Genomic DNA, 24,626 nt, shown 5'->3' on the forward strand with positions numbered 1-24,626 from the left:
CACTTCAAGATTTCAGATTTGTTACTTTTTGCTTGTCAAGGGAAGGTATCCTACCCCATTGGCAAATGTTGAAGTGAGTGAAACTGTCTGATCTCATTGGCAATATGACAGAAGGATTGGCAATAAGATCACAGACGGTTCAGGATTTCTCATTTCAAGATTTGCCAGCGAAGTGAGACAATTTTACTCGTCATGCCAAATGTAACTTAAAGCAAGCTGCTATTTTCTACTTGAGAGAAGAAAAAAAAGGATCTTAAGTTTCGTTAGCATTGCTTTGAATGACCTTCATACTTATTAACTCATACTTATTAACATCGCATGCATAATTGAGGCCCTGCATGTCTCCAGGAAACACTTTCTATACCTCCTTTGTGTTCACACCTGCCCAATAGATTAGTGAAGCTCGTCATGCCTACCAATAAGGGCTCATGAATTTTAATTTGCTCTATGAGATTACAATAGAGTGACTTCCACAGGTCTAACTCTCCCTGGCAGCTAATGTGTGATTGTGTTACATCTTACATCTCCATCGCAATTATATTTTATGATTATGTTTTGTACAATTTAATTGTCAAGACAGTATCTGAGAATTTCAATGTAATTCCCACTCGTTTTGATTAGCAGTATAGTGTATGGCCAGATCTGACCAGATGACCTTGCTTTCCTTAATCGGAGTTATAGAAAATGGAATATCATCAGCATTGTGTAGCAGCAGTAGAATACAGAACAGACTCACTTAGTCCCAGATTCATATAGGGCATTGTGATGCACCAAGCAGGGTACTGTGATGCTGTGTTCTGTTGCTGGGGAAACAGATGGAAGCGGGCCAATGAGATCTCCCCCGGTGGTCCTTAGGGCATGTGGTTGAAGTAGCTGGGATGACAGTGCAGGATGTGGCCTGATGTCTTAGAGGGTGCAGGGCCCAGAACTGAAGTTTTTAATTCAACATCTTCAGAGAAGGTCGGAGAGACTGGCCTTGGCTCACATCAGTGTGCAATGTAGGAGAGTTTAGGGTTGCATTTCAAGAGGGCATAAGTACTGAGGGTGACCTTCTGTCTTGTCTCTTGTAATCATAGCCTTGCTTAGTAAGTAATTTATGATGTGCCATAATCTTACATGCCATAACCTCACTGCCTATATTTACCATATGAACTAGACTTGATGTCCATGGCTATGGATAACTGATACTTTATGAGGATTGTACCTGATCTGATCTGTGCACTTTTTATATGTCGCTTTGGATAAAAGTATCAGATAAATGTAAAATAAATGTAATGTTGTGTATGATGGCTGAAATGCAAGAATTAGTCAAAATCGGATTTGAGTTCCATGTAGATTTAGTCTGGGTCGGATTCCGCTGGTATCAGATATGAATTTAAATACGCTTGCATGCATATCCTTCTGGAAACCAATGTTCTACTGACTAATGACATCCCATAATAAGTGTGTGTAGGTTGCAAGACCCCTTGTTGGGACATTGCAGGGGTGTGAGTGAATGGTGTGTGTGCCCTGTGATGGATTGCTGGCCTGCTCAGGGAGTATTCCTGCCTCTCAACCAAATGCATGCTGGGATAGGCACCAGCACCCCCCGCGACCCTGACCAGGACTAAGCGGGTTAGATAATTGACGGAGTGCAGGAATGAGTGAAGGTTCATGGGTAATCGACCGGAACATTTTAACAATATGATTCTGAAGTGCAGGAGAGGGGTTCTTCAGGAGGGAAGACCGGGGAGGTCTTTGAGATCTGGGTGCTAAATCAATGGTGAACGTGTTTCAGACACAGTGCTGTACTTTTCAGAGTCCAGCTGCTCGTCCTCCTCTATCTGACCCTCTTGCTTCTACCCCAATTAAAAATACATTCCCATTAATCAGGAAAACATTTGCAGCCTTCGTGAATTAGCATAATGGTGCAGACCTTCGGCATGCCTGCCCGTGTTCCTGAGTCACGTCATAAATCACCCCTCCTGCTGTTCTAATGTTCTGGATTTACGTGCTCTGTGACGTGTGATCACATGACTCCGCGCTCTGCGGTGCATGACCATGTGACTCAGTGCTCTGTGACTGTGTGGGATGCGATCATGTGACTCCCTCGCATAGACATGTGACTCACTCTGTGACGGGTGTGACTAGCTCAAGTGATCATGTCAATCCCTCCTGTGTGTGTGATGTGATCGTGTGACTCCCTCCTTGGTGTGGGATGCGATCGTGTGACTCCCTCTCGTGGTCATGTGACTGGCTGTTGCAGATTGTGATTGGAGTGTTCCTCCTGTACTACCTCCTGGGGATCAGTGCCTTAATCGGAGCCGCAGTCATCGCGGTGCTAGCTCCCGTGCAGTACTTCGTGGCCACCAAGCTCTCCCAAGCACAGAAAAGCACCTTAGTGAGTACACTTCTGAGTTCCTCTCAGTATGCCCTGGAGACATGTACAACTGCATTCTGGGATCAGAGCGATTGGGCAGAACTGATCAATTGTCCCCTCACAAGCAAATTTGGCTCTATATTTTCATTTTTTATTTTTTAAATCTGTAAATGAAGTAAACACAAATTTAGTCATATTCCTAATGGGGATTGGAGAGTGTCCTCTGTCCAGGGTTAAAGGTCATACCCATAAGCTTGTATTTTGTTTTAAGTGAACGATCCCTGTCAGGGAAAATTCATTGGGCCTAACCTCTCTGTCTGCCCTCTCACCCCCTGAGTGAAAGTTTGCTCTGGGAAACACATCCATCATATTCTACGCTGCATATGACTATGGTGCATAAATATAGATTTATCCCATAGCTCTTATGCATGATGAAATTTCCACACACAGTAATGTTGATGCTGAGTTATGGAACTGGCCTGGAGGTTGAAGGCTTGGCAGTGCTAATGTAGACAGCCTTTTTAAGTTACTGATTGCTTTTAGAAAAAAACCTTGAAGACATTGTTTCTTCTATGTGTCTGTTGTTCTTATGTGCAAGTAAGTGACTGAAGAGATGTTTTTGTCTCGTGTGTGAGTCATTTTTATTGATACACTGTTGGTGCTTGTGTATGTATATGTGTGTGTGTGTGTACGTGTTCTTGTGTGTGTGTATTTGTGTACCTGTGTGTGTATGAATGCGTGTGTGTGCACATGTGTGTTTGTGTGTGTGTGTGTATGTGTGTATGTGTGTGTGCATATATGTGTATACGTGTGCGTGTGTGTACATGTGTGTGGTGTGTGTGTGAGCATGTGTGTATATATGTGTGTGTGTGGTGTGTGTGTGTGTGTGTGTGTGTACATGAATGCTTGTGTGTGTGTGTGTGTGTGTGGTGTGTGTGTGTACATGAATGCTTGTGCATGTGTGTGTGTGTGTGTGTGTGTGTGTGTGTGGTGTGTGTGTGTGGTGTGGTGTGTGTGTGTGATGTGTGTGTGTACATTAATGCTTGTGTATGTGTGTGTGTGTGTGTGTGTGTGTGTGTGTGTGGTGTGTGTGTGTATGTGTGTGTGGTGTGTGTGTGTATGTGTGTGTGTGGTGTGGTGTGGTGTGTGTGTGGTGTGTGTGTGTGTGTGTACATGAATGCTTGTGTATGTGTGTGTGTGTGTGTGTGTGTGTGGTGTGGTGTGTATGTGTGTGTGTATGTGTGTGTGGTGTGTGTGTGTACATGAATGCTTGTGTATGTGTGTGTGTGTGGTGTGTGTGTGTGTGTGTGTGTGTGTGTACAGGAGTACTCTAGTGAGAGGCTGAAGAAGACCAATGAGCTCCTGCGGGGCATTAAGCTGCTGAAGCTGTACGCCTGGGAGCACATCTTCCGTCTCAGCGTGGAGGAGACGCGCCACAAGGAGCTGACCAGCCTGCGCGCCTTCGCTCTGTACACCTCCGTCTCCAGTGAGCTCCTCCGCACCCTGCACCTCCTCCCCCTAAACCTCCCACATCACACCCTGCACCTCCTCCACCTGAACCTCCCACATCACACCCTGCACTTCCTCCCCCTAAACCTCCCACAACACACTTTGCACCTCCTCCTCCTCCTCCTCCTCCTCCCCTGAGCCCTGTACACCTCCGTCTCCAGTGAGCTCCTCCGCACCCTGCACCTCCTCCTCATCTCCCACATCACACCTTGCACCTCCTCCACCTAAACCTCCCACATCACACCCTGCACCTCCTCCCCCTAAACCTCCCACATCACACCCTGCATCTCCTCCACCTAAACCTCCCACATCACACCCTGCACCTCCTCCACCTAAACCTCCCACATCACACTTTGCACCTCCTCCTCCTCCTCCTCCTCCCCTGAGCCCTGTACACCTCTGTCTCCAGTGAGCTCCTCCACACCCTGCACCTCCTCCACCAACCATGAGCTCTTTAAACCTCCCACATCACACCCTGCACCACCAACATCACTTTCTGCTCCTTTCAGCGCACTTGTCCCTGGTTCTGATTTGTACTGTATGAGAGCATCTGCAAAATGACTATAATGTAATGTAATGTAATGTAATGTAATGTAATCATGTCATGTACGGGATCTCTCTCACTCTGGTTTCTTGCTTTACAGTCTTTATGAACGCAGCCATCCCGATCGCTGCCGTTCTCACTGTAAGTACCAGTTGAGATTCAGCGCAGGCTCCAGGGCTTTGGGGCAGTGCGTCTCTCTCAGACACTATCATTACTGCCATCACTCTCCTCCCAGTGTCAGTGAAATGGACAGGTCTTCCTGCACCACCTCTCCATGTTAAAAAATGCACCCTGCTGCCTGTAGGGCTCATCTAACCTGCCACCCAGCCTCGTTCACCTTGCAGGGTCAAAGTCAGAAACCAAGCAGGTCCTGCACCATTAGAGAGGGGGGTGGCAGACCGCCAGACTGGCAGGGGTGATCAGGGAGGACGAGGAGGGAGGGGGGGGGGGCGTTCCAGGACATTTCACAGGAACTCTTTCTATCTATCTCTGCTTCCTCTGAGATTACAGGGGTACAGTACAGCCGCATGCAGTGCCGTGCTGAAAGGCTGTAGGTGTCTCTGTCGCCATGGCGATAAAGCCTCTGTGGCCCAGTGTGGTGGAGGGGGGGTGGGGGCACAGCAGGTCAGATTATTAAATCTGTGGGCCCCCCTCATCTCTGAGTGATGTCACTTCTCCAGGCCCACTGGGCGCCGATACTTTTAACATTGGAAGTTCTGTCGCTCTTCTCTTGACGCAAAAATATAAATAATTTTATGTACCTTTTATTCATAAATATATATATGTATTTGTGTCTAGAATCTGTGGTGTCTCTGTGTTATGGAGCTGTGTGTCAGGTGTGTGTGTGTGTGTATAATATCTATGGTGCTGCTGGTGTTGTGGAGCTGTGTATCCGATGCGTGTATAATATCTGTGGTTCTGCTGTGTATCTGGTGTGTGTATAATATCTGTGGTGCTGCTGTGTTGTGGAGCTGTGTATCTGCTGTGTGTATAATATACGTGTTCTGTTGCATATTTGGTGTGTGTAAAATATCTGTGGTGCTCCTGTGTTGTGGAGCTGTGTATCTGGTGTGTGCATAATATCTGTGGTTGTGCTGTGTGTCTGGTGTGTGTATAATATCTGTGGTGCTGCTGTGTGTCTGGTCTGTGTAAAATATCTGTGGTTTTGCTGTGTATCCAGTGTGTGTAAAATATCTGTGGTGCTCTTGTGTTGTGGAGATGTGTATCCAGTGTGTGTATAATATCTGTGGTGCTGCTGTGCTGTGGAGCTGTGTATCTGGTCTTAGAGGATCTGTGTTTCGCGCAGACGTTTGTGGTTCACGTGAATCTGTCGGAGGAGGCCGACCTCTCCCCCGCTGTCGCCTTCGCTTCGCTGTCCCTCTTCCACATCCTGGTGACCCCCCTGTTCCTGCTGTCCAGCGTGGTACGCTCCACCGTCAAAGCCCTGGTCAGGTGAGCTCCCCCACAGTGTTTCCTATAATGGCACTGCCCTGTGCTGAACGTAAGAGAGGGATCCTAGCCCATAGAAGATTACAGTGCTCTTTGAATGGTAGGATTAGGGTGTAATTACAGTGGTGTTGCAGTGGGAGGAATGCAGTGGCATTGCAGTGGTAGGATTGCACTTGATTTGATTAATTAACTGACTGACTGAATTGAAATGGAATTGACCTTGAAACACTGCCAGAATGCCACAATGTCCAGTTGTATTAAGACAAAATGTACTTGTATGGGTCTCAGCACAAAAGCAATGCAATTTATTTCACGATATTAGTCTGATGGAGGGCGGTATCTGTAGATTTTGTGCCATCATCTGCTCTTCATTATTTAATCAGGAATTAATTTATTCACATTATTGGGACACTTCTTGATGAGCTCATGATTGACAGCGGAAGACTGCTCTTGTGTCCCTGTATGAATGAGTTTACTGTGGTGTGGCCTGTGGCTAAACTGGCACTGGTGCAGACAGATTATTGGAAAGGGGCAGCCTGTAGCCTATTGGTTAAGGTATATGACCCGGAAGGTTGGTGGTTGAAGTCCTGGTATAGCCACGATAAGATCTGTACAGTTATTGGGCCCTTGCGCAAGGCCCTCAACCCAACTTTGCTCCTGCGGGGACTGTCCCTTGCTTAGTCTAATCAACTGTAAGTTAAGCTAAATAGCTATAAAAAACATTTTTTTAAAGGCCTACATCCCACGATTCCTCTGGGTTGAAGCTCTCTGCTCTCAGTGGGTGGGCTACAATGCCAGTGGGCAGATCTCTGGGCAGGAGAGTAGTGTAGTGGGGCGACATGGCTCAGGCAGTAAGAGCAGTCGTCTGACAGTCGGAGGGTTGCCGGTTTTATCCCCGCCCGGGCTGTGTCGAAGTGTCCCTGAGCAAGACACCTAACCCCCAAATGCTCCTGACGAGCTGGTCGGCGCCTTGCATGGCAGCCAATCGCCGTTGGTGTGTGAGTGTGTGTGAGTGTGTGTATGAATGGGTGAATGAGAAGCATCAATTGTACAGCGCTTTGGATAAAGGTGCTATATAAATGCCAACCATTAACCATTTACCATTTAATGGATAGGGAAATGGACTGATAGCTGAGAGTTTGCAGGTGGGCAGTGCAAGATACTTCATCTTGAATTGTTTCAGTAAAATCAATATCCAGTTGTAGAAATGCTCTGGCTACCATTTGACTCTGTGCTCCTGTAGTATGCAGAAGCTGAGTGACTTCCTCTCCAGTGTACAGTGTGTTCTGGCGGTCATGTGACTTTGCTCTTCTCTAGTGTACAGTGTTACCCTGTGCTCCTGTAGTGTGCAGAAGCTGAGTGAATTCTTCTGCAGTGAAGAGATTGGGGAAGAGCAGGATCCTAAACCCACCACACAAACAAGCTCCACCAACCACAACAAGTACCAGGCAGTGGTGAGATGAGTCAAAATTAGCTAAATTACGCCCAAATTCACACTGGCCATAATCCAACCAAGAGCCCTGCTTTCAGCACATTAAAAATTAAATGTTTTTTTTTGTGTTGAAATAAATGCACACATTTTATTGGGAAAAATATTTTTCAGTGGAAAATGAAAAAATTCATGAGACTACATAGACTTATGTCCAAAATCTGGGCAAAAAATATATTATTTATTTTTTTGTACTTAAATGGATAGGCAATGGCGTTTATATTACAACTGCGTTGAAATAAATGAATATAAATGTGTTTTCAGACATTTATGATGAAAAATGTTTTTCTACATTTTTTTAAATAGATAGACAGTCATGTTTATGATACACCCATGCAAAAATAAATGAAAACAAATGTGTTTTAGGACATTTATGATGAAAAAATACATAAGACGATAGTCATATGTCTTATGTCCAAAACATGAAAAATGGTCCAAAACATTTTTGGTAATTTATTTTTTTAAATAGATAGGCAGTCATGTGTATAATACACCCATGCAAAAATGTTTTTCAATGGAAAAGAAATAATACATGAGACTATAGTCTTATGTCTTATGTCCAAAACATGAAAAATGGTAATAAAAAAAAAGAAATTCTCTTTTTTTTGTAATAGATAGGCAGTCATGTTTATAATACACCCATGCAAAAATAAATAGACACAAATGTTGTTTAAGGAATTTATTGGGAAGAATGTTTTTCAGTGGAAAATGAAAAAATACATAAGACGATAGTCTTATGTCTTATGTCCAAAACATGAAAAATGGTAATAAAAAAAAAGAAATTCTCTTTTTTTTTAAATAGATAGGCAGTCATGTTTATAATACACCCATGCAAAAATAAATAGACACAAATATTGTTTAAGGAATTTATTGGGAAGAATGTTTTTCAGTGGAAAATGAAAAAATACATAAGACTATAGTCTTATGTCTTATCTCCAAAACATGAAAAATGGTCTAAAACATTTTTTGATATATTTTTTATTAAAATAGATAGGCAGTCATGTGTATAATACACCCATGCAAAAATAAATAGACACAAATGTTGTTTAAGGAATTTTTTGGGAAGAATGTTTTTCAGTGGAAAATGAAAAAATACATATGACTATAGTCTTATGTCCAAAACATGAAAAATGGTCAAAAAATAAATTGCCTCATTGTTTTATTTAAATAGATAGGCAGTCGTGTGTATAATACACCCATGCAAAAATGTTTTTCAATGGAAAAAGAAATAATACATGAGACTATAGTCTTATGTCTTATGTCCAAAACATGAAAAATGGTAATAAAAAAAAAATCTCATTTTTTTATTTAAATAGATAGGCAGTCATGTTTATAATACACCCATGCAAAAATAAATAGACACAAATGTTGTTTGAGGAATTTATTGGGAAGAATGTTTTTCAGTGGAAAATGAAAAAAATCCATAAGACTATAGTCTTATGTCTTATCTCCAAAACATGAAAAATGATCCAAAACATTTTTTGATAATTTTTTTTTTTTAAATAGATAGGCAGTCATGTGTATCATACACCCATGCAAAAATAAATAGACACAAATGTTCTTTAAGGAATTTATTGGGAAGAATGTTTTTCAGTGGAAAATGAAAAAATACATAAGACTATAGTCTTATGTTTATCTCCAAAACATGAAAAATGGTCTAAAACATTTTTTGATATATTTGTTATTTAAATAGATAGACAGTCATGTGTATAATACACCCATGCAAAAATAAATAGACACAAATGTTGTTTAAGGAATTATTTGGGAAGAATGTTTTTCAGTGGAAAATGAAAAAATACATAAGACTATAGTCTTATGTCTTATGTCCAAAACATGAAAAATGGTCAAAAAATAAATTTCCTCATTGTTTTATTTAAATAGATAGGCAGTCGTGTGTATAATACACCCATGCAAAAATGTTTTTCAGTAGAAAAAGAAAAAATACATAAGACTATAGTCTTATGTCTTATCTCCAAAACATGAAAAATGGGACAAAAAGATTTTGTTTGCATTTTTTTATTTCACTAGAATGGCAGTCGTGTTTATAATAGACCCACGTGAAAATAAATGAAAATAAATCTGTTTTCAGACATTTATGATGAAAAATGTTTTTCAGGGGGAAATGTAAAAATACATAAATACATAAGACTATTGATCTTATGTCCAAAACATGAAAAATGGTTAAAAAAAAAAAACATTCTCATTTTTTTATTTAAAAAGATAGGTAGTCATGTTTATAATACACCCATGTGGGAAATAAAATATAAAACAAATGTGTTTTAAGACATTTATGATGAAAATAATTTTCAGTGGAAAATGAAAAAATACATAAGAATACATACATACATATGTCTTATGTCTTATGTCCAAAACATGAAAAATGGTCAAAAAATAAATTTCCTCAAAAACATTTTTTGATAATTTTTTTATTAAAATAGATAGGCAGTCACGTGTATAATACACCCATGTAAAAATAAATAGACACAAATGTTCTTTAAGGAATTTATTGGGAAGAATGTTTTTCAGTGGAAAATGAAAATATACATAAGACTATAGTCTTATATCTCATGTCCAAAGCATGAAAAATAGTTTTAAAAAAAATTTTTAAATCTCATTTTTTAATTTGAATAAATAAGCAGTCATGTTTATAATACACCCTTGCAAAAATAAATAGACACAAATGTTGTTTAAGGAATTTATTGGGAAGAATGTTTTTCAGTGGAAAACATTTTTTGGTAATTCTTTTATTTAAATAGACTATAGTCTTATATCTCATGTCCAAAGCATGAAAAATAGTTCAAGAAATTTTGAAAAAATGAAAAAATACATAAGACTATAGGCTTATGTCTTATGTCCAAAACATGAAAAATGGGACAAAAAGATTTTGTTTGTATTTTTTTATTTCACTAGAATGGCAGTCGTGTGTATAATACACCCATGCAAAAATAAAGACACAAATGTTGTTTAAGGAATTTATTGGGAAGAATGTTTTTCAGTGGAAAATTAAAAACTACATAAGACTATATATAGTCTTATGTCTTATCTCCAAAACATGAAAAATGGTCTAAAACATTTTTTGATATTTTTTTTATTAAAATAGATAGGCAGTCATGTGTATAATACACCCATGCAAAAATAAATAGACACAAATGTTGTTTAAGGAATTTATTGGGAAGAATGTTTTTCAGTGGAAAATGAAAAAATACATAAGACTATATATAGTCTTATGTCTTATCTCCAAAACATGAAAAATGGTCCAAAACATTTTTTGATATTTTTTTAAAATAAATAGATAGGCAGTCATGTGTATAATACACCCATGCAAAAATAAATAGACACACATGTTGTTTAAGGAATTTATTGGGAAGAATGTTTTTCAGTGGAAAATGAAAAAATCCATAAGACTATAGTCTTATGTCTTATCTCCAAAACATGAAAAATGGTCCAAAACATTTTTTGATAATTTTTTTTATTTAAATAGATAGGCAGTCATGTGTATAATACACCCATGCAAAAATAAATAGACACAAATGTTGTTTAAGGAATTTTTTGGGAAGAATGTTTTTCAGTGGAAAATGAAAAAATACATAAGACTATAGTCTTATGTCTTATGTCCAAAACATGAAAAATGGTAATAAAAAAAAAGAAATTCTCTTTTTTTTAAAATAGATAGGCAGTCATGTTTATAATACACCCATGCAAAAATAAATAGACACAAATGTTGTTTAAGGAATTTATTGGGAAGAATGTTTTTCAGTGGAAAATGAAAAAATACATAAGACTATAGTCTTATGTCTTATCTCCAAAACATGAAAAATGGTCTAAAACATTTTTTGATATATTTTTTATTAAAATAGATAGGCAGTCATGTGTATAATACACCCATGCAAAAATAAATAGACACAAATGTTGTTTAAGGAATTTTTTGGGAAGAATGTTTTTCAGTGGAAAATGAAAAAATACATAAGACTTATAGTCTTATGTCCAAAACATGAAAAATGGTCAAAAAATAAATTGCCTCATTGTTTTATTTAAATAGATAGGCAGTCGTGTGTATAATACACCCATGCAAAAATGTTTTTCAATGGAAAAAGAAATAATACATGAGACTATAGTCTTATGTCTTATGTCCAAAACATGAAAAATGGTAATAAAAAAAAAATCTCATTTTTTTATTTAAATAGATAGGCAGTCATGTTTATAATACACCCATGCAAAAATAAATAGACACAAATGTTGTTTAAGGAATTTATTGGGAAGAATGTTTTTCAGTGGAAATGGAAAAAATCCATAAGACTATAGTCTTATGTCTTATCTCCAAAACATGAAAAATGGTCCAAAACATTTTTTGATAATTTTTTTTATTTAAATCAATAGGCCGTCATGTGTATAATACACCCATGCAAAAATAAATAGACACAAATGTTGTTTAAGGAATTTATTGGGAAGAATGTTTTTCAGTGGAAATGGAAAAAATCCATAAGACTATAGTCTTATGTCTTATCTCCAAAACATGAAAAATGGTCCAAAACATTTTTTGATAATTTTTTTTTTTTAAATAGATAGGCAGTCATGTGTATCATACACCCATGCAAAAATAAATAGACACAAATGTTCTTTAAGGAATTTATTGGGAAGAATGTTTTTCAGTGGAAAATGAAAAAATACATAAGACTATAGTCTTATGTCTTATCTCCAAAACATGAAAAATGGTCTAAAACATTTTTTGATATATTTTTTATTTAAATAGATAGACAGTCATGTGTATAATACACCCATGCAAAAATAAATAGACACAAATGTTGTTTAAGGAATTATTTGGGAAGAATGTTTTTCAGTGGAAAATGAAAAAATACACAAGACTATAGTCTTATGTCTTATGTCCAAAACATGAAAAATGGTCAAAAAATAAATTTCCTCATTGTTTTATTTAAATAGATAGGCAGTCGTGTGTATAATACACCCATGCAAAAATGTTTTTCAGTGGAAAAAGAAAAAATACATAAGACTATAGTCTTATGTCTTATCTCCAAAACATGAAAAATGGGACAAAAAGATTTTGTTTGCATTTTTTTATTTCACTAGAATGGCAGTCGTGTTTATAATAGACCCACGTGAAAATAAATGAAAATAAATCTGTTTTCAGACATTTATGATGAAAAATGTTTTTCAGGGGGAAATGTAAAAATACATAAATACATAAGACTATTGATCTTATGTCCAAAACATGAAAAATGGTTAAAAAAAAAAAACATTCTCATTTTTTTATTTAAAAAGATAGGTAGTCATGTTTATAATACACCCATGTGGGAAATAAAATATAAAACAAATGTGTTTTAAGACATTTATGATGAAAATAATTTTCAGTGGAAAATGAAAAAATACATAAGAATACATACATACATATGTCTTATGTCTTATGTCCAAAACATGAAAAATGGTCAAAAAATAAATTTCCTCAAAAACATTTTTTGATAATTTTTTTATTAAAATAGATAGGCAGTCACCTGTATAATACACCCATGTAAAAATAAATAGACACAAATGTTCTTTAAGGAATTTATTGGGAAGAATGTTTTTCAGTGGAAAATGAAAATATACATAAGACTATAGTCTTATATCATGTCCAAAGCATGAAAAATAGTTTTAAAAAAATTTTTTTAATCTCATTTTTTAATTTGAATAAATAAGCAGTCATGTTTATAATACACCCTTGCAAAAATAAATAGACACAAATGTTGTTTAAGGAATTTATTGGGAAGAATGTTTTTCAGTGGAAAACATTTTTTGGTAATTCTTTTATTTAAATAGACTATAGTCTTATATCTCATGTCCAAAGCATGAAAAATAGTTTAAAAAATTTTGAAAAAATGAAAAAATACATAAGACTATAGGCTTATGTCTTATGTCCAAAACATGAAAAATGGGACAAAAAGATTTTGTTTGTATTTTTTTATTTCACTAGAATGGCAGTCGTGTGTATAATACACCCATGCAAAAATAAATAGACACAAATGTTGTTTAAGGAATTATTTGGGAAGAATGTTTTTCAGTGGAAAATGAAAAACTACATAAGACTATAGTCTTATGTCTTATCTCCAAAACATGAAAAATGGTCCAAAACATTTTTTGATAATTTCTTTTATTTAAATAGATAGGCAGTCATGTTTATAATACACCCATGCAAAAATAAATAGACACAAATGTTGTTTAAGGAATTTTTTGGGAAGAATGTTTTTCAGTGGAAAATGAAAAAATACATATGACTATAGTCTTATGTCCAAAACATGAAAAATGGTCAAAAAATAAATTGCCTCATTGTTTTATTTAAATAGATAGGCAGTCGTGTGTATAATACACCCATGCAAAAATGTTTTTCATTGGAAAAAGAAATAATACATGAGACTATAGTCTTATGTCTTATGTCCAAAACATGAAAAATGGTAATAAAAAAAAAATCTCATTTTTTTATTTAAATAGATAGGCAGTCATGTTTATAATACACCCATGCAAAAAATAAATAGACACACATGTTGTTTAAGGAATTTATTGGGAAGAATGTTTTTCAGTGGAAAATGAAAAAATCCATAAGACTATAGTCTTATGTCTTATCTCCAAAACATGAAAAATGGTCCAAAACATTTTTTGGTAATTTTTTTTTTTAAAATAGATAGGCAGTCATGTGTATAATACACCCATGCAAAAATAAATAGACACAAATATTGTTTAAGGAATTTTTTGGGAAGAATATTTTTCAGTGGAAAATGAAAAAATACATAAGACTTATAGTCTTATGTCCAAAACATGAAAAATGGTCAAAAAATAAATTTCCTCATTGTTTTATTTAAATAGATAGGCAGTCGTGTGTATAATACACCCATGCAAAAATGTTTTTCAGTGGAAAAAGAAAAAATACATAAGACTATATTCTTATGTCTTATGTCCAAAACATGAAAAATGGTCAAAAACATTTTTTAATAATTTTTTTTATTTAAATAGATAGGCAGTCATGTGTATAATACACCCATGCAAAAATAAATAGACACAAATGTTGTTTAAGGAATTTATTGGGAAGAATGTTTTTCAGTGGAAAATGAAAAAATCCATAAGACTATAGTCTTATGTCTTATCTCCAAAACATGAAAAATGGTCCAAAACATTTTTTAATAATTTTTTTTATTTAAATAGATAGGCAGTCATGTGTATAATACACCCATGCAAAAATAAATAGACACAAATGTTGTTTAAGGAATTTATTGGGAAGAATGTTTTTCAGTGGAAAATGAAAAAATCCATAAGACTATAGTCTTATGTCTTATCTCCAAAACATGAAAAATGGTCCAAAACATTTTTTAATAATTTTTTTTATTTAAATAGATAGGCAGTCATGTGTATAATACACCCATGCAAAAATAAATAGACACAAATGTTGTTTAAGGAATTTATTGGGAAGAATGTTTTTCAGTGGAAAATGAAAAACTACATAAGACTATAGTCTTATGTCTTATCTCCAAAACATGAAAAATGGTCCAAAACATTTTTAGATTTTTTTTTTTTTACAATTACAAAAAAAAAATTCTCTCATTTTTTAATTTGAATAAATAGGCAGTCATGTTTATAATACACCCATGCAAAAATAAAGACACAAATGTTGTTTAAGGAAGGAAGATTGGGGAAATGGTTTTCAGTGGAAAATGAAAAAATACATAAGACTATAGTCTTATGCCTTATGTCCAAAACATGAAAAGTACACCCACACGAAAATAAATGAAAACAAATGTGTTTTAAGACATTCATGATGAAAAATAAAATTCAGGGGAATATGAAAAATACATTACATAATACATTACAATAAAATAATTTCTTTTTTTGGACTTAATTGTATCGGCATTCACTTTTATATTACAACCACATTAAAAAAAATACACTCAAGCATTTTTTATAGGTTTCCTACCTGAATTGGCTGGGACCCAATTTCCATTATTTTCCTTTTTTGAATAGGAAATGTTCATATTACAACCATGTTGAAATAAATGGAGAAATATTTTAATGTCAAATATGTGTCAATGCGTCAACCTCAGCCTAAATCCCCAGGTCTAAGTTGGGGTTTGTCTGAAACCAAACCCCAACCCAGACCTGAAACCCCAACTGCAGGCTGGGGTTTCATTGATAAAATGGCAACCATAAAACGGTCTGCGGGCCTGTTTTCTGCACCCAACGCAGCCACTGAAGGTGGTGAACCGAAAGCATCCAGCCAGGGAGGACTGGAACAGCTACGGTCCCCATGAGGGCGCAGCCCCAAGGGCCACAGAGGAGGAGGACATCTGCATCAAGGTGAGGTCCCCAGAACACGCTGCCGAAAGAGAGTCATTATATCTTTAGTCAGGCCGTTCACAGGGCTTCTACAGAGTCTCTAATATCAGGCACTGGAGAGGACCTCCAAGAGGGTCATTTCAGTCAGGCTGTACTGAGGACATAAGTTTAGATCAGGCGCAAAAAAAAAAAGAAGAAAAAAAAAGTTATATGTAATAACATAAAACACAGAACACAGCACATATTGAGTAGAAGACTTTGGGAACCCTCATTAAAATCAATTGGGAATACCAGACCACTTTTGAAGGCAAAATAATAAACCGAATGTATTTTGAAACTTGATTAACAATCCACCAGTTCACATGAAAAGCTGTTTGTGAAAATATGTCATATATAATAAAATGTCAATTGTAATAAGTATAACCATATCCACCATCTGTATGGCTATTCTTAAATTACTGCAGAATATATTAATAATGTTGTACATTTTTTGTGATTTGCAAACACAGAATATGGATATATTGAATGGTATAAATGGCCCCATTCATTTTGCAGCATGTTTTGGCAGCAGATATAAATATTCACACCAATGATTAATGATGTAGTTTATAAAAGGGCCTAATACCCATAGATATATACTCTGCTTGAGTGTGATTTCTGAATATGACATCCTACCGGCACACCTCACATCTCTCCTGCTCGGATAATGGTAATTCATCACACCATATCTGTCTCCATGATCTCCTCAGATAATTAGCGGATATTTCACTTGGACAGATGGAGCCCCCACCTTGTCAAATGTGGACATAAAAATTCCTTTTGGTGAGGCTAAAACTGCTGTTCTACTTTCAATACAGGAACTGCCGTGTCTCATGGCCCAACTAACAATGTGTGTGTGTGTGTGCATCTGTATGTGTGCCTGTGTGTGTGTGTGTGTGTGTGTGTGTGTGCGCATGTCTCCCAGGTCAGCTGACTATGATCGTGGGCCAGGTGGGTTGTGGGAAATCCTCCCTGTTGCTGGCAGCTCTGGGAGAGATGCAGAAGATCTCGGGCAGTGTCACCTGGAACAGGTAATAAAAAAAAATAATAATAAAAACACAAATGGTCAAGAGAGGTATTTTATGGTTACTTTTTACTGACAGCATGGTATAAATAAAATGAAATGAATCACCATTGAACAGCAATGAATTTGCATTACAAATGGGCAAGAATACATAATGAACATAATACCATACCAAGTGTAATAAGCATATGTTACTTTATAACAAGTAATGGCCATGAAAATACACTGTTAGAAGCCATTTGCAGAGTTATTAAAAATGCATTAGGACACAAATGATATTGTATGCACACCGTAAGCTTTTAAAGCATTCAAATTTAATTATGATTTACTGTCTTCATTGTGCAATTGGCAACAGTTTCTTGACGAATTTCAGGGCAGCGAATTGTAACATTGCCATGTTTACACCAAATTACCTCTTCATCCTGAGCAATAAAAATCAATGGAGTCATAAAACAGAAGGCAAGCTACATCAGCACACAGAACGATGGTTTACTGCAATCCAGTTTAGGGTAATCCACAGACAGCATCAAGTGACCTCGGAGAGATCACTGGCAGCAGCAATTAAAAGCTGGAGCCAGTGATCTATACCTGGACATGAACTACTTGGATTAAATCAGCAGTTGTTTTCAGAGTCATTTTCTGTGTGGAATTCTGACTGCTGGAGAAACGGAAATAATTTATTGACCTCGTTTCTCATTTGTCCAAGACATCTGCATCCCTGTTGCTGGACAGCCAAAGGCTATGCTGGTTTCTGTTGTTACTCAGCACTTAATTAAGCAGTTAGCTCAGGTCGATGACCCTGTTGACGCGCTTCCCCTGGTTAGTCTCATCTGAGCTAGGTGCTGATTTTAAGGTGAAAACAAAAAAGCAGCAGAGCTTGCTTATTGGGGCGACATGGCTCAGGCAGTTGTCTGGCAGTCGGAGGGTTGCCGGTTTGATCCCCCGCCCGGGCTGTGTCGAAGTGTCCCTGAGCAAGACACCTAACCCCCAAATGCTCCTGACGAGCTGGTCGGCGCCTTGCATGGCAGCCAATCGCCGTCGGTGTGTGAGTGTGTGTATGAATGGGTGAATGAGAAGCACTAATTGTACAGCGCTTTGGATAAAAAGGCGCTATATAAATGCCAACCATTGCTTGCTCCTCTCCTGGTTGCAGACAGAGAAAGGGCATTTCACAAAATGAATAAGCGAGTTTAGCTGCATAACAGCGCTGAGTAAAACCCAGAACAGCTCTTTTTACTTTAGTTTAGTAAATGTTCCAGATTGGGGAGAGTTCTGGATTTTAGTGCAGTTACACCCCCACCCCACCCCCAAAATGAAGGGTAGAGGACTCAAACAACAGCACAACGTAAAATTTACATTCTGCTGTCTGTCACTTGAGTAGCAGAAAACATGCCAGTATGGCTCTAACAAACATTTGCATCTCAATCGCTCCAGCAAGAAACATTATTATGCGTTCTCCAGTCAGGACAAATGCATGGCAGTCAAGCTGCTAAAACGGTCGTGTGGGATCATTACTGTGGATAACAGCCTGATTTCAGCACCCTCTCCACGCCCTGCAGTGAGCCACAACTATTCCAGCTCCCCTCACGGGCACCTTTACTGCTGGGAAAATCAAAGGGGTTCACATATCTGTCGTGAGCTCTTAAGTACAGTTCATGAGCCTGCAAGGACAGACTGTCTGAGTGGCCCAGCAACACACCAGAGCGTGTGTGTGTGTGCGTGTGTGCGTGTGTGCGTGTCTCGCTTTCTCGCTTTCTCTCTCCCCCCGCACCTCCATCCCGCACCTCATCTCTCCCTCTCCATTCCCCGTGACTACTCTCCCACACTCTTGTCATTTCCTCCTAATCGGTTTTCCTTGGGGAGATCTCATTGGGGTTCTGTAAAATGGTCCCTAATGACAGTTAATAAGACATGAAAGCTGACGGTCGGCATGGGTACAGTAACAGTTTTAAGTGTGTGCTGTTTGTCCAGAGGACAGGGGAATGCCATCACGACCCATTTAGACCCTAATGATCCGAGTCATTACCTGCCTTAATGAACACAGACCTTCTTACAGAGATGGAAAATACCTGCCTCTTTTGTGTGTGTGTGTGTGTGTGTGTGTGTGTGTGTGTGTCACTCTCTCTCTCTCTCTCTCTCTCTCATTACCTGCCATAACATAATGGTGTGGTAACCACTCACCAAAGAACCTCACAATGACAGACTTACAGTAAACACACAGTACTGTGCAATAGACTACTTTTCTGATATAATAAAAATTACCCAGAGAGCCAGACACAAGAGTGACTGCTGTCGTCTGCAGAAGAACTGTGACCAGTTCTCCAATATGTTCGGAACAACCGACCTGCTGATTTTCTTACAAAACTGCTGGACAGTGAACCAAAGAGAACTGATTCAGTTTTAAAGGTGGTCACAAGAAATATTCACTTGATTTAGTTTTGAACTGTTCACAACACAGTAAATTTACAAACTTTTAATTTAAACATTTCTGAAAGTACCTTTGCTTTACAGATTTTTTTTAATGTGCCTCAGACTTTTGCACAGTACTGTATATGTTATCCACTGTAAGAAAGGCCCAGTTTTTGGGGAACCCATATAAGGGTTCTAATTTTAAAGGTTTGTAACAATCACTCATAATCATTGCTTTTTGTTTGACACCGGGGTGCTTTTTCTGGAAGTGTACAGCCACAATCTTCACACTTCATTTTGGACTTAGCACCACTTCAGCAACATAGCCGATATGACAAACGGCAGCCAGAGAACCCCTGCGGTATGAAGAGGGATATTAAAATGTCACCCTCCAGGAATTGTTCCGGGCAGCTGCCCGTTGTCCCCCCCACCTCCCCGCCACCCCCCCCTCACCCCCGAGTATGCGGTCGCCATTTTAAAACCTCGCCGTGTTAAGCAGCCTCCGCCTTGCCTTTGAGGAATTCGCAGTGCTGTATTTAATGCGCCGTCAGTGACCCTGGTCACACGGTCATCTGCCACAGCTAAAAATATGGTGAGTCAGGCAGGGCAGGTGCACAGACTGCGGCCTCCTGGATTCAGTCGACGTTTACCCCGTGACTTTCCCTCATAATTTAAATAAAACCGTTTGCGTTTTTTCCTTTGCAGGCAGTCTGGTGATCACCAAAATTAACTTGCTCCCGTGATTGCCTTGAAAAACTGAATGCTGTTGTAGTTAATGTTGACTGAATTCAGGCCAGTCTGTCTGGTTTAATACATTTATTTGACAATTTTTAAAAATTTTATTTTGTGAGACTGCAGTGAATAGGTAGTAGTATTGGACACAGACCTTTACCCACAGAGGAACAACTTTGCCGGTCTGAGAAAGCACATCAATAAGCATAAAATAGCCACATATTATGATAGTCATAACAAAACGTTTTTAGATTGTTAAAATCAGAAGTTAAAATCATTCTCATCCATTTTTTTAAATTTGTTTAGGAGTGTGTATTTTCATAAAATGAGAATGATATTTTCTGTCTTTTTCCACTTTAAGTATTTCCTGACAGCATTCCTCTCCCCGAGGGCATTTATAAATAACCTGTCACTTCAGCCACAGTTACCCATTATTCATCTGCTTCCTGAAAATTCAAAATGACCTATTTTTCAATGAAAAGGATTACCAGGGTAAAAGATAAATTTCTGTGAAATATGTTTTCCAATAACATTGAAAACTGCTTTTGTAATAGTATCATTATATATCTCATTCAAGTTTCTTGTTGTTTCATCCACAGCCAACCAAACCAGGATTCAGAAGGGGAGGAGAGGTATTTATACATTTTATATTTATTATATATTTTTCAAAAGCAGCGTTTCTGGTGTGCTGCCAGGCTAGGTCTGGGGTGCCGTGTGAAAAATAATTTAAAAAAACGTCAAATTTCTAATGAACGTAAAGAACTGAAACAAACTAATACCACTCGGATGAAAATTATCTCATTAGCTAACTCTGGCACATTTACATTGATGTGGAAAGTGAAATATTGATTAATGTGCACTGTCCCTGGTAAATAAATAAATAAATACAAATTAACAATAAATTCACAAAAACCAAAAGAAATGTCATTAAAATGCATATTGATTTTGGGTCTGTGGATATAGCACCAGATATGACAAGTTGCGTTAGTAGACCCAGAATAGATGCTCAAAGTTCAGCATTAGTTGAGCCAAGGTGCGTAGTGGCTGGAAGGTAAGTTGATTGGGAATATAAGCAGAAGGTCTGGGTTTGTTACAGCACTGGTGCCACTCAGATCCTCCATGGACTGGGCAGGTTTTTGGCCAGAACGGAAAATGGCCACTGACCAGTGGGCTTCAGCTAATCTGAACTAAATTTATCCGGCTGCAGCGGAACGTGACAGATCAGAGCAGGGAATGCTTATCAAAGGCAGGCACGTTGGCCGGAATACACAGTCATTCCCGAAATGGAAACAATGCCCCCACCCCCATTCATCACCACACCCCCCAAAATATCCAGGAACTCATGCCTGCTCATCACTGGAATGACAGCAGATGGTAGACTGGTGGTGTCACCCTGGGGAGCTCCGCCCCTCCAGTCAGGAGTGGGCTAGTCCCGGGCCTGGGGTCTGGAGGTGCCAGGACTCGATGGGCACTTCCCTCTTGGCCCCCGGTTCCTGGTATTCAGAAGGATCTCAGTGTTCGCGCTTAGCTCCAGAGCCGCGTCTATCAGCAGACCTCTCCATCAGCCACTTATAACCGATAAGATGGATTTCTGTTGCGTGGTAACAGAGAAAGGCAACACATTCGTAGGAGGAAGAGCAGAAAAAAACATGCATCAGTCTTGCAGATGATTAGAAATGACTGAGTAATGATGAATGATTGTACATACTGTGCATAATGTTCATTTTTGCGTAAGGTTTGGCTATGAGATATTGATAGATACAAAGATTAGGTATAGATCTATTCATAAGTTAATCCATATAGGGCATAGGTGTAGTTCTATACACCCCTGCATTTATATACACCCCCGCTCAAAAGTAAACAGCTTGGATTTCATTTTATTTGTTCTCTGTTTCTAATCATACAATTCACATACTTATTAATGTTTGTATGTTTGTACATTTTGGTTTCAAATGTAGACTCATTTGATACCTTGGTCCCTTGATGGCTTGAAGCCATTTAGCCAACAAATGTGTTCCATACTGTATGAATTTACTGCAGAACCCCACAATTCCTATAGAGGTCCATTCAAAGTCATTGCATGCAAAAGACATGCAACTAAATACAAAATGTTTATTGACGTGATGTTAATTTGCCGCAAACATTGAAATGGGGGACTACATATAAAACATGCTGTAATTACCTCATTGTGAGATAAAAATGTATAAGAATACCCTTTAACAAAAGCTCAGAGTCTGCAATTTGACCACATGTGAAAATAAAATATTAAACCAGAAAATGCAAAGGAGTACCTGTAGTTTAATAGATATTGAGTTGAATTCAGAGATGTATATAGTTAGTATGTTTTACACTGCAAAATTCCCCTGTGCCCCAAAGCAAAACCATTCAATATCCATTCGCAATGGATTTCTGAGTCACTGGCACATGAACGTATGTAATATAGGCGTAAAATTTAGTTAAGGCAGAAATACTGGGGGGTTTCAAGGCCAGGCTTGACACAGTACTAGATACCATTTAGCATTTAGGAGAACTAAGCAGTAGGTAAACAGGTGGGCATTGCTTGGCTGAATGGCCTGTTTTCGCCATGATGTTATGTTATATTAAAAGGAGTCAATTGCACAAATGAAAACGCAGAACTTCCTTCTTCAAAAGTCCAAAAAGCAAGACAAAATCCCAACACAAAGCTATTGCAAAAAAAGTTAATCCCATTTATTAACTTACCCCAACCCCCTTCCTTGTAGGGTTTTTACTGTGATGCTCTTCAATCTTGAAAGTATAGTCCAAAGTCCAGACCATTCAAAGGGTTTTAAGTTAAGGCAGTCTTATTTGATGATTCTGTCCCTGCAAACATATACCATTGAATTTGGTCCACCAAACACAATGGAGCTTTTTACACGCTCCAGTGTCGGCCATTTTAGAGAAACGGGCGCCATTTTGTGTTTCTTTTATCTCACTTCCTCCGGCAGCCATTTTATTACATTTTGTCACTTCCTCCCCGTGGCCATTTTGAGAAGGTCTGCCAATACCATGTATCATTTTAAGGCCCAATTTCCAGGTTCACTTCATAAAATGTTCCCTTGCAAGGATTAAAATATAAACCATTGAGTATACTGTGTTATGCAAACCATTAAAATCCAGCTATGAGCAGCTTCAAATGACCAGCTACCAGCTGTTTCAAAAAATAGCATGAGCTGGTCAAACCATGCTAAGTGTTAAGTATGGACCTGATCTGAACTGATCAAACAGCTACCAGCTTGAGCTGTTTTTTTTTCAGCATGGTAGTATTTAATTCTACTCTCGATCCCTCTGCCCTGAACAACTACCGGCCTGTCTCTCTTCTTCCCTTTCTCGCTAAAACCCTGGAACGAGCGGTCTGCTCCCAACTGTCCACCTATCTTCTCCACAACAATCTCCATGACCCCAACCAGTCTGGCTTCAAGAGTGGCCACTCCACTGAAACCGCCCTGCTCGCGGTCACTGAGGCACTCCACTCTGCTAAAGCAAAATCCCTCTCCTCTGTCCTCATCTTCCTCGACCTGTCGGCCGCCTTCGATACAGTCAACCATGAGATTCTGCTCTCATCGCTGGCTGGGATGGGTGTCACAGGTTCTGCACTCGCTTGGTTTTCCTCCTACCTCTCTGGTCGCTCCTACCAGGTGACTTGGAGGGGCGCACTCTCCGACCCTCAACCCCTACGAACTGGAGTCCCGCAGGGCTCGGTTCTTGGGCCTCTCCTCTTCTCGCTATACACCATGTCTCTTGGTTCTGTTATCTCTTCCCACGGCTTCTCTTATCACTCCTACGCTGATGACACCCAACTCTTCATTTCCTTCCCCCCTGACACCCAAATCACCACACAGATCTCTGCCTGCTTGGCTGATATCTCTGCATGGATGACTTCCCATCACCTGAAGCTCAACCTTGCCAAAACTGAGCTTCTCTACATCCCTGCTAAGTCCTCTCCGTCAATCGACCTCTCACTGACTGTGGAGGACTTTGTAGTTTCCTCCTCCCGTACGGCAAAGAATCTTGGGGTGACTCTTGATAACTGCCTCTCCCTGGCTCCACAAGTATCCTCCACTGCCAGAACCTGCAGGTTCTTTCTGTTTAATATACGCCGCATCCGTCATCTCCTGACGGAGAAAGCCACCCAGCTCCTAGTCCAGGCGCTCGTCATTTCCCGCCTGGATTACTGCAACTCCCTCCTAGCCGGTCTCCCAGCGTGCGCCATCAAGCCCCTCCAGCTGGTCCAGAATGCTGCAGCCCGCTTGATCACCAGTCAGCCCAGGTCGGCTCATGTCACCCCGCTTCTCATTGGCCTCCACTGGCTTCCTATTGCCGCACGCATCCGATTCAAGGCCCTAGTGTTGGCATTTCAGGCTGCTAAGGGGACTGCCCCACATTACATACAATCCCTGATCACTCCCTACTCCCCAGCTAGACCACTCCGGTCTGCCAGCTCTGGTCGCCTTACGATTCCCTCTCTACGGGCACCTGGCGGTCGAGCTGCACGTTCACGCCTGTTTTCCGTTCTGGTTCCTCAGTGGTGGAATGACTTGCCTACCACTGTCAGGACAGCAGAATCCCTCCCCCTATTTCGACGCAGACTCAAAACACACCTGTTCAAACTCTACCTTAGTCCCCCCTCCTGATTTACCCCGCCCCCCCCTTCTGATACCCCTATCCCTGTCTAACCCCCCCCCCCCAAAAAAAAAAAAAAAAAAAAAAAAAATTGCACTTATGATGACGACTATATGTT

The 24,626-nt window shown here is 38.9% G+C and overlaps 1 protein-coding gene across 4 annotated transcripts in view; it reads left to right on the forward strand.

Annotated features, from left to right (window-relative positions):
- abcc8 (ATP-binding cassette, sub-family C (CFTR/MRP), member 8) overlaps nucleotides 1-24,626 on the forward strand; it is an 84,418-nt gene that overhangs the window by 24,180 nt on the left and 35,612 nt on the right. For 3 of the 4 annotated variants that reach the window (XM_061221628.1, XM_061221627.1, XM_061221626.1), the window contains 9 exons: nucleotides 2,246-2,380; nucleotides 3,683-3,845; nucleotides 4,513-4,553; nucleotides 5,719-5,864; nucleotides 7,207-7,315; nucleotides 15,574-15,684; nucleotides 16,413-16,485; nucleotides 16,628-16,733; nucleotides 20,467-20,499. In XM_061221628.1, the coding sequence (XP_061077612.1) occupies nucleotides 2,246-2,380; nucleotides 3,683-3,845; nucleotides 4,513-4,553; nucleotides 5,719-5,864; nucleotides 7,207-7,315; nucleotides 15,574-15,684; nucleotides 16,413-16,485; nucleotides 16,628-16,733; nucleotides 20,467-20,499 (917 nt within the window). The remainder of the gene's footprint in view (nucleotides 1-2,245; nucleotides 2,381-3,682; nucleotides 3,846-4,512; nucleotides 4,554-5,718; nucleotides 5,865-7,206; nucleotides 7,316-15,573; nucleotides 15,685-16,412; nucleotides 16,486-16,627; nucleotides 16,734-20,466; nucleotides 20,500-24,626) is intronic. The other variant, XM_061221625.1, reaches the window with a different exon arrangement.

This window comes from Conger conger, chromosome 15 (assembly GCF_963514075.1).
Source record: "Conger conger chromosome 15, fConCon1.1, whole genome shotgun sequence".
Classification (NCBI taxonomy): Eukaryota; Metazoa; Chordata; class Actinopteri; order Anguilliformes; family Congridae; genus Conger; species Conger conger.